Source organism: Dipodomys spectabilis, unplaced genomic scaffold, assembly GCF_019054845.1.
Source record: "Dipodomys spectabilis isolate Male_0828 unplaced genomic scaffold, ASM1905484v1 ptg000764l, whole genome shotgun sequence".
Lineage (NCBI taxonomy): Eukaryota > Metazoa > Chordata > Mammalia > Rodentia > Heteromyidae > Dipodomys > Dipodomys spectabilis.
Window position 1 is genome coordinate 76,620 of NW_024871441.1, and position 18,692 is coordinate 95,311.

At 51.2% G+C, this 18,692-nt stretch overlaps 1 protein-coding gene across 1 annotated transcript; it reads left to right on the plus strand.

Annotated features, from left to right (window-relative positions):
* Positions 1-876: 876 nt before the first annotated feature.
* Scn11a (sodium voltage-gated channel alpha subunit 11) lies at positions 877-18,049 on the plus strand (the record flags this gene model as incomplete). The annotated part of the gene is made up of 17 exons (XM_042672731.1): positions 877-1,152; positions 1,850-1,968; positions 2,429-2,509; positions 3,289-3,417; positions 3,837-3,919; positions 4,307-4,486; positions 6,848-6,911; positions 7,674-7,815; positions 8,225-8,422; positions 8,706-8,879; positions 9,450-9,579; positions 10,894-11,132; positions 12,758-12,934; positions 13,593-13,961; positions 14,384-14,803; positions 15,264-15,377; positions 17,932-18,049. Coding segments are annotated over exons 1-17 (3,013 nt in total), but the record flags the coding sequence as incomplete, so codon positions are not given.
* Positions 18,050-18,692: the final 643 nt, after the last annotated feature.

Here is an 18,692-nt window from a genome sequence, read left to right on the forward strand (position 1 = left end):
TGTGTACGCGGGTGGGGTGTGCAGTGTGTGTGCACGCGGGTGGGGTGTGCAGTGTGTGAACACGGATGGGGCGTGCATTGTGTGCGCACCCGGGTGGGGTGTGCAGTGTGTGAACACGGATGGGGCGTGCATTGTGTGTGCACGCGGGTGGGGGTGCGCAGTGTGTGTGCACGCGGGTGGGGTGCGCAGTGTTTGCGCACGCGGGTGGGGTGCGCACGTGTGTGTGTGCAGTGTGCACTCGCGCGTGGGGCTTGCATGCGGGTGGGGTGCGCAGTGTGTGCGCACGCGGGCGGGGTGTGCATTGTGTGTGCACGCGGATGGGGTGTGCAGTGTGTGTGCACGCGGATGGGGTGTGCAGTGTGTGCACGCGGTGGGGGTGCGCAGTGTGTGCGCACGCGGGTGGGGTGCGCACGCGTGTGTGTGCAGTGTGCACTCGCGCGTGGGGCTTGCACGCGGGTGGGGTGTGCAGTGTGTGTGCACGCGGGTGGGGGTGCGCAGTGTGTGCGCACGCGGGCGGGGTGTGCATTGTGTGTGCACGCGGATGGGGTGTGCAGTGTGTGTGCACGCGGATGGGGTGTGCAGTGTGTGCACGCGGTGGGGTGCGCAGTGTGTGCGCACGCGGGTGGGGTGCGCACGCGTGTGTGTGCAGTGTGCACTCGCGCGTGGGGCTTGCATGCGGGTGGTGTGCGCAGTGTGTGCGCACGCGGATGGGGTGTGCAGTGTGTGTGCACGCGGTGGGGTGCGCAGTGTGTGCGCACGCGGGTGGGGTGCGCACGCGTGTGTGTGCAGTGTGCACTCGCGCGTGGGGCTTGCATGCGGGTGGGGTGCGCCCGCCCCGCGCCCACGGCCTCGCCCGTCCCCGCAGGCCCGGCCGGCATGGCGGAGCGCGGCTGCCCGGTCATCTTCCCGGACGAGCGCAACTTCCGCCCGTTCACGGCCGAGTCGCTGGCGGCCATCGAGCGGCGGCGCGCGGCGCAGGCCCGGGCGCGGCGGGGGTCCAGGGCGCACGCCGGCCCCGAGCGCCCCGCGCCCGCCCGGCCGCAGCTCGACCTCAAGGCCTCGCGGCGGCTGCCCAGGCTCTACGGCGACGTCCCCAGCCAGCTGGTGGCCAGGCCGCTGGAGGACCTGGACCCCTTCTACCGCACGCACCAGGTGGGGGGCCGGGGCGGGGGACCCCGGGGAGGGGAGGGACCCCGGGATCGGGGGAGGCCCAGGCCGGAGGACCACCGCACGAGGCCCAGACAGCCAGGCCAGCAAGGCCTCCACATCTCCCAGCCACCACCAAGAAAAGCCAAAGCCAGACCCGGCTCTGTAGCTCAGATGGTCGAGCGCCCGCCTTGAGCAAAAACCAAAATAAACAACATCCCATCTCCCCCAACAAAGCCACCCCCAAAGCCCCGAGTTCAAAGCCCAAGCCCATCTCCATGCAGCTCTGGATGCAGAGCCTGGCAGGCCCGATACCACCCAAGTCACAGCTCCAGCTGGCGCGTGGCCGTGAGTTCCAGGCCACACACAGCTGGTCGGGAAGCTCGTGTGTGTGTGTGTGTGTGTGTGTGTGTGTGTGTGTGTGTGTGTGTTGACCCTCAGGCCCTAGGCACTGTCCCTGAGCTCTTTCTCATCCACGGCTGGCGGGCGCTCTACCATGTGAGCCACGGCCATGTCCAGCTCTTTGTTTTTTTGCTGGTTCATTGGAGATCAGTCTCCTTGGAGTCTTTCTGGGCATGGGTCGGGCTGGCTTGGAACCTCGATCCTCCAGATCTCAGCCTCCTCCCCGAGGAGGCATGGGGCAGCCACGGGTGCCCGGGGACCCGGGTGGGTGCATACTGCTCTGTGCTCGGCTCACCCGCAGACGTTCATGGTGCTGAACAAGAAGAGGACGATCTACCGCTTCAGCGCCAAGCGGGCCTTGTTTATCCTGGGCCCGTTCCACCCCATCCGGAGCCTTGCCATCCAGATCTCCGTGCACTCATATCCTTGCTCACATGGCGTGTCCGTGTTGGCGTGGAAGCAAACACTCAAGGCTAGTGCTCTACCACTTGAGCCACAGTTCCACCTCTGCCTCTTTCCCTTTGGTAGTTAATTGGAGAAAAGAGACTTCCCTGCCCAGGCTGGCTTTGAACCACGATCCTCAGGATCTCAGCCTCCTGGAGTACCTGGGATGAGGGGCGTGAGGCACCATGCCTCGCCCGGCCTTCACTTGGAACCAGATAGATACCCAAACCCAAGGGCCCCGGGTCCTGAGTTCAAGTCTCAGTACAGACACCAGAAAAATACATTCTCTAGAGGAAGGGATGGGTGTGGAGTTATTATGATTTTTTTTTTCCCAGCCAACTTTCACCCGTTTGAGAACAGACATAGGGTAGAAATGGAAGGCCAGGGAGGGGGAATTCCTCCTGCTTTGTGTCTGCCTTAATGGACACCCTGCCACGTTGTTCAGCATGTTCATCATCTGCACGGTGATCGTCAACTGTGTGTTCATGGCTCGCTCCAAAAACTCCAATATTGCTGAGTAAGTATTCATTTCTCCTTCCTTATTCTGATCGTAGGGCCTGGACAGTGTCCTTAAAGCTTTTTCCGCCTCCTCTCAAGTCTGGGTGCTCTACCACTTGAACCACAGCTCCACTCCTGCCTTTTTGCTGGTTCATTGGAGATCAGAGTCTTACGGACTTCCCCTTGACCGGGGGCTGGCTTTGAACTGCGATCCTCCAGATCTCAGCCTCCTGAGGAGCTAGGGATGACAGGCGTGAGCCACTGGCGGTGCCCAGGTTCAACTTTCTTTTCCCCCCAGGATTATTTTGTTCCTGCGATCTCATATCCGTAACCCTACTTTGTCACTAGGCTGAGATCTGAAGGCCTTTGTTAGTTCAAAGCCAGCCTGGGCGGGGGGGGGGGGGGGGGGGGGGGGGGAGAGACAAAAAAACGAATCCACAAGATTCTCAGCTCTAAGTTACCAGCCCGAAGCAGGAAGTGGAGGTGTGGCTCAAGTGGTAGAGCGCCCAGCCCTGACGGCCAAAGCCAAGAATTCGAGTTCCAGCCTCAGTTCTGGACCCAAAAGTGTGTGTGTGTGTGTGGGGGGGGGGAGAACAAAGAAAAAATTATGGCTGCGGTGCCCGTCTGTCAAAAACCCTACATTCTAGAACTCTCTGGAAGGTTCTGCGTTTCCTGAAGTGTGCTTTCTGTCTGAGGCCTGGATGTCCGATTCTTCATTGAAATAGATCAGGTGGAGGGACCGCTGCGTGTCCCTCCCTCTCCCGCCATCGTCTCCCCGTCTTCTCTTCTTTTGGACAGATACATTTTCACCGGGATTTACATTCTGGAAGCCATAATAAAGATACTGGCCAGAGGTTTTATCCTGGATGAGTTCTCGTTCCTCAGAGACCCTTGGAACTGGTTGGATTCCTTTGTCATCGGAACGGCGTAAGACAATGGGAAAACACTCTGTGTGTGTGTGTGTGTGTGAGTCCTGGGGCTTGAACTCAGGGCCTGAGCCTCTTTGTGCTCAAGGCTGGCACTCTACCACTTTGAGCCATATAGATGGCGCCACGTCCGGTTTTCTGATGGTTTCTTGGCCTGGGGCTGGCCTTGAACTGTGATCCTCCAGATCTCAGCCTCCTGAGTAGCCGGGATGATCAGGTGTGAGCCGCCGCAGCACAGCCCACTTGTTGTAAGGATTTCTCTACACCCACTGGTGCAGCCCAACAGCCCGGCCCATTTCCAGGGTGGTGGGCATGCGCCGTGGACGCTGGGCCTCTGCTTTCCTTGGTCTTCTGTGGAGAGAGATGGCGCAGAACCTTCCAGAAGCAGTCCTTTCACGGGCTTTCCTGTTTCCCTCACAGGATCGCAGCCTCACAGACTCCCGTGTCCTCTATCCGTACCTTCCGCGTGTTCAGAGCCTTGAAGGCCATTTCCGTAGTGTCAGGTAAGTGATTTTTGTTTTTAAAATCTCTTAGAAAAGATTGTGTGTGTGTGTGTGTGTGTGTGTGTGTGTGTGTGTGTGCATGCACATGTGCGCACCAGTCCTGGGGCTTGAACTCAGAATCTCCCCCTCTTACTTGGCTTTGATGCTCAAGGCTGGAGCTCTACCGCTTGATCCACTCCCTCCACCCTCTGGCTTTTTTTTGCTGGTCCACTGGAAGAAAGAGTCTCTTGGACTTTCCTGCCTGGGCTGGCTTTGAACCATGATCCTCTAGATCTCAGCCTCCTGAGTGGCCAGGAGGACAGGGTGCGTGCCCCCACCGCCGGGCTTCTTGCCGGATTCCGATGGGAGACACTGGGTGCCGCTCCAGCCCCTTGTCCTTCTCCCCAGGCCTGAAGGTCATTGTGGGAGCCTTGCTGCGCTCGGTGAAGAAGCTGGTCGATGTGATGGTGCTCACCTTGTTCTGTCTGAGCATCTTCGCTCTGGTGGGCCAGCAGCTGTTCATGGGAAACCTGAACCAGAAGTGTGTCAAGGATAGCTGTGCGGGCACCACCGACTGGGCCACCAACGGTAAGCCTCGCCTCTGGCCTGTAGAGGCCGTGCGGGTTCCTTCCCATCACCTACTTCTTAGGTAATGAATTACCTACGTTTAATGCTCTCCTTTGAATGAATGGCTCAGATAGAATTCCATTTTAATATTATGGCCAGTCTCCTCCTCCTCCTCCTCTTTCTTTCTTTCTTTCCTTCTTCTTCTTCTTCTTCTTCTTCTCCTTCTTCTTCTTCTCCTTCTTCTTCTTCTTCTTCTTCTTCTTCTTCTTCTTCTTCTTCTTCTTCTTCTTCTTCTTCTTCTTCTTCTTCTTCTTCTTCTTCTTCTTCTTCTTCTTCTTCTTCTTCTTCTGCTCCTCCTCCTCCTCCTCCTCCTCCTCCTCCTCCTCCTCCTCCTCCTCCTCCTCCTCCTCCTCCTTCTCCTTCTTTGTGTTGTGTGCTAGTGCTGGGACTTGAACTCAGGACCCCGGCACTACCCCATACTACCCCCCTAGCTTTTTTTTTTTTTTTTTTGCTTAGGGCTGGCTCTCTACCACTTGAGCCACAACTCCACCTCTGGCTTTTTGCTGCTTAATTGGAGATATGAGTCTCATTTGTCTGCTCAGGTTGGCTGGCTAATGTTTAGGTGACTGGCTGGCTAGATAGATGGATGGGTAGGTAGGTGGGTGGGTGAATGGGTGGGTGGATGAATGGATGGATGGATGAATAGATGAATGGATGAGTGGGCAAGTGGTGCATGGGTGGGTGTATGGATGGATGGGTAGGTGGATAGGTAGATGGATGGGGGGATGGGTGGATGGATGGGTGAATGGATGGATGAGTGGATGGGTGGATGGATGGGTAGGTGGGTGGGTGGATGGATGAATGGATAGATGGATGTGCGGATAGTTGGGTGGAAAGATGGGTAGATGGATGGATAGATGGATAGGTGAGTGGGTGAATGGATAAATGGATGGGTGGATGGTTTGGGCCGATAGATGAGTGGGTAGAATGGATAGATGGATGGATGGGTGGGCAGGTGGCTGGGTGAATGGATGGGTGGGTGAGTGGATGAATGAATGGATAGATAAACAAATGGAGGGTGGGTGGATGTATGGATAGGTGGATGGGTGGAAAATAGATAGATGTATGGTTGGGTGGATGGAAAATGGATATATGTATGGGTGGGTGGATGGGTGAGTGACTGGGTGGGTAGATGTATGGTTGGGTAGATGGATGGGTGGGTAGAATGGATTGATGAGTAGGCAACTGGGTGAATGAGTGGCTGGTTGGATGGATGGGTGGATGGATAGATAGATAGCTAGGTGAGTGGATGGATGGATAAATGAATGGATGGATAGATGGGGCAGGTGAATGGTGTATAGATGGATAGTTGGGTGGATGGGAGAATGGATGGGTGGATGGGTGGGTGGATGGATAGATGGATGGGTAGATGGGAGGATGGATAGATAAGAGAGTGAGTGGATGGATGGGTGGATGGAGGGGTGGATGAATGGATGGGTTGGTGGATAGATGGGTGGATGGATGGATGGGTGGGTGGATGGATAGTTGGGTGGATGGGTGGGTAGATGGATGGATGGGTGAGTGGATGGATGGGTGGGTGGATGGGTGGGTGGATGGGTGGATGGGTGGGTGGATGGATGGATAAGAGGGTGAGTGGATGGATGGGTGGATGGGTGGATGGGTGGATAGATGGGTGGGTGGGTGGATGGGTGGATGGATGGGTGGGTGGGTAGGTGGATGGATGGATGGGTGGATGGATGGGTGGGTGGATGGATGGGTGGGTGGATGGATGGATAAGAGGGTGAGTGGATGGATGGGTGGATGGGTGGATGGGTGGATAGATGGGTGGGTGGGTGGATGGGTGGATGGATGGGTGGGTGGGTAGGTGGATGGATGGATGGGTGGATGGGTGGTTGATGGGTGGATGGATAAGACAGTGAGCAGATAGAGGCTATCTGAATGGATGAGTGGGAGATGGCTAGGGGAAGGGATTAATAGGTGAGTGGTAGACAAAAACACAATAATTAAAGAATAGGGATAGCCGGGCGCTGGGGGCTCACGCCTGTAATCCTAGCTACTCAGGAGGCTGAAATCTGAGGATCGCGGTTCAAAGCCAGCCCGGGCAGGAAAATCTGTGAGACTCTTATCTCCAATAAACCACCAGAAAACCGGAAGTGGCGCTGTGGCTCAAGAGGTAGAGTGCTCGCCTTGAGCTGAAGAGCTGAGGGACAGCGCCCAGGCCCAGAGTTCAGGTCCCACGACCGACCAAAAAAACAAAACAAAACCAAAAAGAATAGGGATAATCTGTCATGAGTTCTGTTCTTTTTCACTTCAATGTTTTTTTTTTTTTTAAATCTGAATTTGCTTTTTTTCTTCTCTCAGAGACTTGCTTTGAAAAAGAAAATGACAAAGAATTCATAATGTGTGGCATGTGGGTTGGTAGCAGGTAAGAGGTTGAAATGCTCCATTTTACTACCAAGCAGAAAGCTTCCAGATCTTGTAGAATTGTGTGCATGCAAGTTCCACACGTACGGAAGGAAACAATGGTGACACTCCTTAATCAGTGCTGGTTTTGTTGTTTGCTTGATTTTTGTCAGTTGTGGGACTTGAACTCAGGGCCTGGGTGCTGACCTTGAGCTCTTTTGCTCAAGGCTAGCACTCTATCACTTTAAGCTATATATATGGCACCACTTCCGGTTTTCTGGTGGTTCATTGGAGATAGAGTCTCATGGACTTTCCTGCCTGGGGCTGGCCTTCAACTGTGATCCTCTTGATCTGAGCCTCCTGAGTAGCTAGGAGTACTCTTCCTATTTCCACGAAAAGCTGCTAATATGACAGTATTAATCAATTCACTGGAGAACAATTGGGAAATGATCATGTTTAGGATGACAGTGGCTCATGCCTCTCATCCTAGCTACTCAGGAGACTGGGATCTGAGGATCTCTGTTCAAAGCCAGCCCGGGCAGGGGAGTCCGTGAGATTCTGATCTCCATTGAATTGCCAAAAAACCAGAAATGGTGTTATGGCTCAAGTGGTAAGAGCGCCAGCTTTGAACTGAAGAAGCTCAGGGACAGTACCCAGGCCCAGAGTTCAAGCCCCACGACTGACACTAAAGATAAAGAAAAAAAAGTACTTTGTTATGGATGGAGAGAGGGTTGGGTTGGGATGACAATGATTCCTTCTCTGTCCCTCTGTTTCCCCAATCTAGATCTTGTCCCAATAACTCTAAATGCAACAAAACTCGAGTGAATCCTGACCATGGCTTCACGAACTTTGACAACTTTGGCTGGTCTTTTCTTGCCATGTTCCGGCTCATGACCCAGGATTCTTGGGAGAAACTGTACCGACAGGTTAGCCATCCATACGCCCTGCTCCTCTCTTTCCGCCATGATCTCCCTCCGGATCTATTATTTGACAAAACAAACAAACAAAACAACTCTAACATTTGCCAGGCACTGATGCCTCACACCGGTCATCCTAGCTACTCAGGAAGCTGAGATCCGGAGGATCATGGTTCAAAGCCAGCCTGGGCAGGAAAGTCTGTGAGACTCTGATCACCAATGAACCACCAGAAAACTGGACATGGAACCATATATATGGCTCTCTCTCTATATTCTATATGGTGCGCTCTCTCTCTCTATGTATGTATATATGGAGATCAGAGTCTCTCAGACTTTCCTTAATTTTGAACTGCCATCCTCCAGATAGCATGCAAATGAGATGCAAATGAGATGCAAATGTGGCTCCCGTCCCTGGCAGACGCTGCGCACGTCCGGGCTGTATTACGTGTTCTTCTTCGTGATGGTCATCCTGCTGGGCTCCTTCTACCTGCTCAACCTCACCCTGGCTGTGGTCACCATGGCGTATGAGGAGCAGAACCACAACGTGGCCGCCGAGACCCAGGCCAAGGAGAGGATGTTCCAGGAGGCCCAGCAGCTGCTGCGGGAGGAGAAGGAGGTACGGCCTGCCCCCTCCTCTCCTGTCCTCTCCCTCCTCCCCTCCCCTGTCCTCTGGGCTCTGTCCCTCAGCACTTCAGTTCAAGGCTGGTGCTCTACCACTTGAACCACAGCATCACTTCTGGTTTTCTGGTGGTTCCTTGGAGATCAGAGTCTCATGGACCTTCCTACCCGGGCTGGCTTTGAACCGCGATCCTCAGATCTCAACCTCCTGAGTCGCTAGGATGACAGACGTGAGCCCTGGGCCCTCAACTTCCTTCACTTGTATTGTTCATTTTCCTAAGGCGCTGGTCGCCATGGGCATGGACCGGACGTCGCTGAACTCCCTACAAGCCTCATCCTTTTCCCCCACGAAAAGGAAGTTCTTCGGCAAGAAGCAAAGGCAATCGTTCTTGTTAAGGAAATCCAGGAAAGACCCCTCTCCAGGGTCAGATTCCGATGAAGAATCTACCAGAAATGTAAGGAATTCGAGGCATCTGGGGTGTGGAGGGCGGGTTGTGGGGGGGGGGGTCGATGTCCTGAGGATGGGTTGCTGGGGATTCATCCATCCATTTCCCCATTTCCCCATTTGCACACACTCCCTAAAAATCACTTGTCTCCAACTCCCATGTGTTTATGAACCTATTTGAGCACTGGTTGCAATTTGCTAGGAGCTAGAAAGTACACAGTTCCACCAGAGTGTCCATGGCTCACGCCTGTCATCCTAGCGACTCAGGAGGCTGAGATCTGGAGGATGGCGGTTCAAAGCCAGCCTGGGGCAGGAAAGCCCATGAGACTCTTAATCTCCAAGGAACCACCAGGAAACCTGAAGTGGCGCCATACACACACACACAGACACACACACACACACACACACACACACACACACACACACACACACACATGTAGCTCAAAGTGGTAGAGCACCAGCCTTGAGCACAAAGAGGCTCAGGGACAGTGCCCAGGCCCTGAGGTTGAGTCCCAGGACTGGCAAAAATAAAGACATAAATGAATAGATGCATAAAGGCTCATGATGGCCTTTCTTGCAGCCACGCCTTCTCCAGCAAACCAAACGTCTGTCCCAGACTGTGCCCGTGGATCTGTTTGATGAGCATGCCGACCCTCTGCAGAGACAGAGGGCGCTGAGCGCCGTGAGCATTCTCACCATCACCATGCAAGGTGAGGCCCATTGGCGAGTCCCAGGAGGGAACTTGACTCCAGGCCCTTCTGCATTCTTCCCTCCTCGGTCCTCCAGGAGTGTACCCACTTCACTGCACCCAGTGGTGGTGGTGGGGAAGCAACCCCCTGTATCATCCTACAGAGAATGACGTCTTCTCCCTCTTGAGGTCATGGAAGCAAAGTGGCTTGGAGAAAATGGCTCCCCTGGGCTGGGAAGGTGGCTTAGTGGTAGAGTGCTTGCCTCACATGCATGAAGCCCCGGGTTCGATTCCTCGGCACCACATACACAGAAAAAGCTGGAAGTGGCGCTGTGGATCAAGTAGTAGAGCACCAGCCTTGAGCCAAAGAAGCTCAGGGACAGCGCTCAGGCCCCAAGTTCAAGCCCCAGGACTGGCATAAAAAGAAAAAAAACACCCCCCAAAACCCTCTTTCTTGAGCTCAATACTATTCTGAGTCAGTCTTGAATTGTGCAACTAGCTAGATGTAGGATGAGACTTTTTGGTCAGTCGTGGGACTTGAACTCAGGGCACCCTACCACTCGAGCCACAGCACCACTTCTGGATTTTTGCTAGTTCACCAGAGAAAAGAGTCTCACAGTCTTTTTCTGCCGTGTCTGGCTTCGAACCATGATCCTCGGATCTCAGCCTCCTAAATAGCTAGAATTACAAGCATGAGCCACCTGGGCTCTAGCTCTTAGCCTTAGGATCATGATTATTGTGCTGCTGTGGAGGCTTGAACTCAGGACCTAAATTCTGTCCCTTAGTTGTTGTTATTATTATTATTACTATTATTATTTTCACTGAAGGCTGACGGTCTACCACTTAAGCCACAAGTCCACTTCTGGCTTTGGGCTAGTTCATTGGAGATAAGAGTATCACGGCCTTTTTGGCCTGGGTTGGTTTCAAACCAGGATGACAGGAATGAGCCACAGTGCCTTCATTAGATTATCTATCTCAAAAGACCAAGAAGGAGGGACGAAAGCCAAGCAAAAGTCATTCAGGAGTTGGGCACCCATGGCTCACGCCTGTCATCCCAGCTTATCAGGAGGCTGAGATCTGGAGAATTGTGGTTCCAAGTCAGTCCAGGGAAGGAAAGTCTGTGAGACCCTCATCTCCAAGGAACCACCAGAAAACCGGAAGTGGTGCCATATATATCTATATGGGAAACCGGAAGTGGCAGCATATATATGGTAGAGCGCCAGCCTTGAGTGAAAGAGCTCAGGGACTGAGTTCAAACCTTACCCCTGACAACAAAAAGCTCAGTCAGCCTCACTGCTGGGCAAGTTGAATTTGAATTCTTTTCATTCTTCCCTAGAAAAAGAAAAATCCCAGGAGCCTTGTCTCCCCTGTGGGGAAAACATGGCGTCCAGATACCTGGTGTGGAACTGCAGCCCACACTGGGTGTGCATCAAGAAGGGGCTGCGACTGGTCATGATGGACCCCTTCACCGAACTGGCCATCACCATCTGCATCATCACCAACACCGTCTTCCTAGCCATGGAGTACCACCAGATGCCGGAGGAGCTGCACACCATCCTGAGAACGGGCAACTGGGTAATTGCTTCCTCTCAGCAAACCAATCAAGCATCTTGGAAATTGTGTTAAGTTATATGAACAAAATGGGGTCTTGGGTTCCCGTAAGAATTGGAACAGGGGGGCTGGGAAGGTGGCTCGGTGGTAGAGCGCTTGCCTTGCATACCTGAGGCCCTGGGTTCGATTCCCCAGCACCACATAAGCAAAAAGGAAAAAAGCTGGAAGTGGCGCTGTGGCTCAAGTGGTAGAGCGCTAGCTGAAGAGCTGAGGGACAGCACCCAGGCCCAGAGTTTAGGCCCACGACCAGACACTCTCCCCCCCCCCCCGAAAAAAAAAAGAATTGGAACAGGGAGGTAACTTCTCTAAACAAACAAACAAAAACCTTACTCAAATCCAGATTGGGTGATGATGGTACTTCATGGCTGTCATCCTACCTACTCAGGAGGCTGAGATTTGGATGACAGCATTTGGAGGCTCATCCCGGGGCCGGAAAGTCCGTGAGACTCTCATCTCCAAGGAACCACCAGAAAACCGGAAGTGGTGCCATATATATGGCTCCAAGTGGGAGAGTGCTCAGGGACAGAGCCCAGGCCCTGAGTTCAAGCCCCATGAATGACCAAAAACATGCATCGTACTCATGAACTGATATATTGAATTGAAGCCACTCTGTGGCTACACCAAGATCATCATCATAATGCAAAACAAAGAGGGATTCAAAAGTGTGTGCTCCTGGTTCAAAGGGGACCCACCATCAATCTCCCCACTCTTTCTCTTTCTCGTGCCCCCAGGTGCCAACGGCTTTTAGTGACTGTTAGCTTTCCCCTTCCCGTCTTCATGCATAGATGCAATGTATTTCGGTATTTACTCTCAATAGTCTCCCTCTTTCCCTCTAAACAGTCTTACTATTATAAATATCTTTCCCTCCCTCCTTTCCTCCTTCCCTCTCTCCCTCCCTTCCTCTCTTCCTTCTTCCTTTTTCTCTCCCTCCATCCCTCCCTTTCTTTTCTTCCTTCCCTCCTTCATCTATGGTCTATCTTTATATGATCTATGTATCTATTATCATATATATATCATGTATCTATATCATCCATCTGCCTATCATCTATGCACGCATCTATTATCTATCACCTACCTATCATCCATCCATCCATCCATCCATGTGTCTATCTATCTGTCATTCATCTGCCTATTCATCTGTGAATTGTATGTATTTCTGCTTTGGGTTTAGGATCATCTAGGAGAGGAGGCTCGTAGCTTGTGACCTTTTGAGCCCGGCTTCTTCACACAGCCATGCTGGTCCGTGGAACCATTTATTTATTGTTTGTTTGTTGGTTCATTTGTTTTTGTGTTGGTGCTGGAATTGAACTCAGGGCCTGGGCACTGTCTCTGAGCTTTTGTGTTCACGCCTAGCTCTTTACCACTTGAGCCACAGCGGCACTTCTGGCTTTTTGCTTGGATGGTTCATTGGCGATCAGAGTCTCATGGACTTTCCTGCCCTGGCTGGCTTTGAACCGTGATCCTCAGCTCTGTCTCCTGAGTAGCTAGGATGACAGGTGTGAGCCAGTGGCGGCGCCCGGCTTCCTGAGCCATTCTTCAACAAGGATGCTCTGCCACTCCTCGTCTCCTTCTCCTGCACCCCGCGGCAGGTTTTCACTGGCATTTTCATCGCCGAGATGTTCCTGAAGATCATAGCACTCGATCCCTACCACTACTTCCGCCATGGCTGGAACATCTTCGATTTCATCGTTGCTCTTCTGAGCTTTGTCGACGTCATGATCAACCTCTCCAACCAGCACTGGTCTTTCTTTCGCTCCTTCAGAGTGGTGAGCTCCCTCCCTCTCTCCCCCTCCCTCTCTCCCTTCCTCCTGCCGTCTCTCCCTTCCTCTTCCCTTCCTCTGTCCCCACTTCCTCCCTTTCTCCTTCCTCCCCATCTCTCCCTCTTCCTCCCTCCTCTTTCTCTCCCTCCTTCCCTCCCTCTCTTCCTCCCTCCCCACTTCATCTCTTCTTCCTCCCTCCTCCTTTCTCCCCCCTCCCTTCCTCCCTCCCTCCCTCCTCCTTCTCTCCTTCCTTCCTCCTTCCTCCCTCCATCCCTCTCTCTGACCTTCCTCTCTCCCCCCCCCAATCCTGGTCACATGAGTACTGGAACCTGAACTCAGGACTTTTGTCCTCTTGCTTGGCTTTTCTACCCAGAGCTGGTGCTCTACCACTTGAGCCACACAGTCCACTTCCAGCTTTTTGCTGATGAATTGGACATAAAAATCTCATGGATTTTTTTTTTGTCTGCTTGGGGCTGGCTTTGAACCTGGATCCTCAGATCTCAGCCTCCTGAGTTGTTGGGATGACAGGCTTGCCTACGCTATCCTTTAGGAAGATCCATTGGCCGTTCACAGGCTTTTTTCTTTTTCTTGGTTGTCCTGTTCATTCATTCATTCATTCATTCATTCATTCATTTTTGGTTATGCTCATTTTTTTTCCAACCAGCTGCGGGTCTTCAAGCTGGCCAAGTCCTGGCCCACCCTGAACACACTCATCAAGATCATCGGCCACTCGGTGGGCGCGCTGGGCAACCTGACGGTGGTGCTGGCCATCGTGGTGTTTATCTTCGCCGTGGTGGGCATGCAGCTCTTCGGCAATACTTTCTGTGCCAAGAAGAACGTGACGATGTGCAGAGCGGAGGAGCGCCTGTGCGCCCGGCGCTGGCACATGGGTGACTTCTACCACTCCTTCCTGGTGGTGTTCCGCATCCTGTGTGGGGAGTGGATCGAGAACATGTGGGAATGCATGAACACCGCGCGGTGGACGCTGTGCATCATTGTCTTCCTGTCCATCATGGTGATCGGGAAGCTTGTGGTGAGCTGTCACAGTCTGGCGGATTTATCGTGTGTGTGTGTGTGTGTGTGTGTGTGTGTGTGTGTGTCCCAGGACTTGAACTCATGGCCTGGGCTCTGTCCCTGAGCTTCTTTCACTCAAGGCTGGCGCTCTCCCATATTGAGCCTTACATGGCCCCACTTCTGGTTTCCTGGTGGCTCATTGGAGATGAAAGAGTCTCACAGACTTTCCCTGCCCCCGGGGCTGGCCTCTAACCACGATCCTCCAGATCCTCAGCCTCCTGGGTAGCCGGGATGACAGGCGCTACCGCCTGGCTTTCCTGGTTGGAGTTTGACTCCTGGGACGGGAGGGTGGGAGAGGGGAAATTTTGTCCTCGCCCATCATTGGTACCTCAGTTTCCCCCCCCTTCCCCCTGCTCCCTTTCTCTCCGACTCTACTTGCAGGTGCTCAACCTCTTCATCGCCTTGCTGCTCAACTCCTTCAGCAACGAGGAGAGAGACGGAAACCCGGGCGGCGAGGGCAGGCAAACCAAGGTCCAGCTGGCCATGGTGCGCTTCCAGAAGGCCTTTGCCTTTCTGCTCCGAACTCTCCAGCGTATCTGCTGCCAGGCACGCAGGAGGCAAGAAGGGACGATGGAAAACTATGCTGCCGAGAACAAAGACATGAATCCTTTGGTCACTGAGATGAAAACGGGAGGATTCAAGTCCTGGGAGGAGCTGGATGGGCTCAAACCAGCCCGGAAGACTTCTGGCCCGGGGCACGATCGGATCCCACTGGCCCCACTGGCAGAGGAAGAATCGGATGTGGAAGATTTGGATGAGGATAATGCCTTGCCCACCACTCCACCCAGGGCTGAAAGACAGGTGAGAAGGGTCTAACAGTGACTGAGGGTTCACCAGACATGGCGAACTCAAGTCACCACCTGCCTGAGTCTTACCACCAGGCCAGGGCTTTAAGGGTTTTTAAATCTGGTGGCCAGATGGACGCTGGCAGCTCACACTTACTGAGCCGGCTACTCAGGAGGCTGAGATTTAGAGGATCGCGGTTCAAAGCCAGGAACGTCTGTGAGACTCTGATCTCCAATAAGCCACTCAGAAAACTGGAAGTGGTGCCCTGGCTCAAGAGATAGAGTGCTACCCTTGAGCTGAAGAGCTCAGGGACAGCGCCCAGGCCCAGAGTTCAAGCCCCACCACTAACAAAGATAAATAAATAACGTCACAGATTATTCTCATGGCAAACAGAAAACCAAGTGTGTTGGTTTCACAGCAAGCGAGGTTTCCAGCGAGAATATCAACCCCACTCCCAACTCTCCTCTGTTATCAGGTCTGTGGTCCTTCTCAGGAGACCAAAATATCCACCAGCCCAGGAGAACTGGCGGTGGAAATTGAAGTGTTTCCCGAAGAAGACACTACTTTGGCCATACAGAATCCACGGAAGGTAATTTTCCTCATGGATCGTCAGAAGGAACATGTGTTTCCACGGCCCCCCACCCCCCGCCTTATCTAGAATAGCCGTTATAGAATATTGCCAGGATTAATGTATGGAAAAACCACTAGAGTGGTGTCGTAGGCAAAGACACAGAGCTGGGCCCTGGTGGCTCACACCTGTCATCCTAGCTCCTGAGGTTGGAGGATTGTGGTTTGAGGCCAGCCTGGGCAGGAAAGGCCGTGAGACTTGTGATCTTCTAATAAGCAGCCAAAACCAGAGGTAGAGGTGTGACTCAAGTGATAGAGAACCAACCTTGAGTGAAAAAAAATCAAGTGAGACCATGAGGCCCTGAATTCAAGCCCCAGTAGAGCCACAAATTGTTTCTATAAAGAGAAATAAATATAAATATATACAATACTTAGTTTAGCATATATGTAATATAAATATAGTCTAACATACATATAGAATAATGTATATAACATGTAATATATATAATTATATAGTGTAATATAAGTAGCATACAACATATAGTCTGACATATATATAGTCTAACAACGTATTGACTATAAAGCTTAACATACATAATTTATGACATATAGTCTAACATATAAGTTATATAATACATAGTCTAGCATATATAATATATAGTGTAACATATAATATATACAAGATATAGTCTAACATATATATAGCCTAACATGTAGTATATGATACATGATCTAACATATACCATATGATATATGATATGTAATATGTAGTCTAACATATGTAATAGTCTAAGCTAATATATACAGTCTAACAATATATAATATATAAAATAAATAATGTATAGTCTAACATATATACATAAATATTTGTAATATATAGTCTAACAGGTAAAATACACATATAATATGCAGTCTACATAATATGTTTTAGACTATATTACTTATATTACATATTATAAATTAGACTATTATATGTATTCAAAAATTGTATATTAGCCAGACGCTGGTGGCTCATGTCTGTCATCCTAGCTACTCAGGAAGCTGAGATCTGAGGATCGCAGTTCAAAGCCAGCCTGGGCAGGAAAGACCGTGAGACTCCTATCTCCAGTAAACCACCAGAAAACCAGAAGTGGCGCTGTAGCTCAAGTGGTAAAGTGCTTGCAATACATAGTCTAATATATAATATGTAATATACAATTTTTTTTTGTTGGTCGTGGTGCTTGAACTCTGGGTCTGAGCACTGTCCCTCAGCTCTTCAGCTCAAGGTGAGCGCTCTACCACTTGAGCTACAGCGCCACTTCTGGTTTTCTGGTGGTTTATTGGAGATAGGAGTCTCACGGTCTCTCCTGCCCGGGCTGGCTTTGAACCTTGATCCTCAGATCTCAGCCTCCTGAGTAGCTAGGATGACAGGTGTGAGCCACCAGCGTCTGGCTAATATGCAATTTTTGAATACATATAATAGTCTCTCTCTATATATATGTAATATAAGTAATATAGTCTAAAAGGCATAATATATCCATATATGTAATATACTCTAACATAAATAACATACATCTATAATACCTATTCTAACATGTATTGCATATAATATATTGTGAACATATATGTTATATAATATATAGCCTACATATATATTATATAGTCTAAGATGTCATATACAACATATAGTCTAACATAAAATACATACAATTTACAATATATAATATATAACACATACATATATAATATATACAATATATAGTCTAACATAATATATACACTGTCTAGTCTAACATATATGTTATATAACTATATATAATATATAACTATATAATATATAGTGTAAGCTATATCGTATACAACATATAGTCTAATATAAAATACATACAATATATGGTCTAACACATATAATATATACGATATATACATCCTATAGTCTAACCTAATATACAATATGTAGTCTAACACATATAATATATAGTCGAACGTATAATATATACAATATATAGTCTAACACATGTTATAGAATATATAGTTTAACAGATAGAACATATAGTCTAACACATATCTAGCACGTAGTTTGGCATACATAATGTAGGATATGTAGTTGAGCGTGTATGACGTACTGTCTGACGTTTGGGGCGGGACCGTTATCTATGTAGTAGTTTTATGTTTTGGGAAAGTGTAGAATGTCAGCAGCATGGCTGGGTAATGACTCAGTACCATGAGTGGCTGCTTCCTCGGGATCCTTTAAACCTTATCTCTAGATATGATCCAACACCAGGGTGATGCGGTGGGCAAGCCCTGCTGTCCAGGAGCTGAAGTAGCCGGGCAAGCTTAGCGTCCACACAATGCACGAACAGCCTCGCTGGCCCCTGAGCCCCCAGCGCGGGCCAGACCCTGTGTCTTCCCACGCCATGCTGTATGGAGAGGGAATCGGGTTGACCAGATGGCGTGGCACAGGACCCCCCGGGGAACAGGCCATTGCTTGTTACCTCTTGTGTCTGGCTGGTCCCATCCTTGGCCACTTAGGTGACAAGGAGCCAGTGTGGTTAGACAGATTGGGGAGTGACAGTTCCCTGGGTTGTCGTGTGCAGAAGTCGGACGCGGGCAGCATGCTCTCGGAGTGCAGCACTGTGGACCTGCACCATGGCCCGGGGTCCCTGGACGGTGACACCCCCCCCAGAAAGCAGCCCGAGCGCTGTCTGCCCACAGGTAAGCGCCGCCCAGCCTGCCCGCCAAAATACAGGCCTCTTCTTTGTAGCATTGGTACATCCATCTCCCCCCCCTCCCTCCCTCCTTCCCTCTTTCCCTTCCTCTCTTCTTCCCTCCCTCCCAATCTCCTTCCCTTCCTCCTTCCCTCCCTTCCTTCTTTTCTTCCTTTCTCCCTCCTTTCCTCCCTTCCTCCCTCCTTCCTTCCTCTTCTTCCTCTCCCTTCTTCCTCTCTTGCTCCCCTCCTTCTTTCCTTCCTTTCCCCCTCCTTTCTTCCCTTCCTCCCTCCTTCCTTCCCTCCTTCCTTCCTCTCCCTCCCTCCCTTCTTTCCCTCTTTCCTTCCTTCCTTCCTCTCTCCCTCCCTCCCTTCTTTCTTTCCTTCCTCCCTTCCTCTCTCCCTCCCTCCCTTCTTTCTTTCCTCCCTCCCTCCCTCTTTCTTCTCTCCCTCTCTTCCTTCCTCCCTCCATTCTTCCATTTCTTCATTCCTTCCTTCTTTCCTTCCTACCTTCCTTCCCCTTCCTCCCCCTTCCTTCCTTCCTTCCTCCCTCCCTTCCTTCCTTCCTCCTTCCCTCCCTTCCTCCTTCCCTCCATTCCTCCCTTCCTTCCTCCCTCCCTCTCTTCCTTCCTTCCTCCCTTCCTTCCTCCC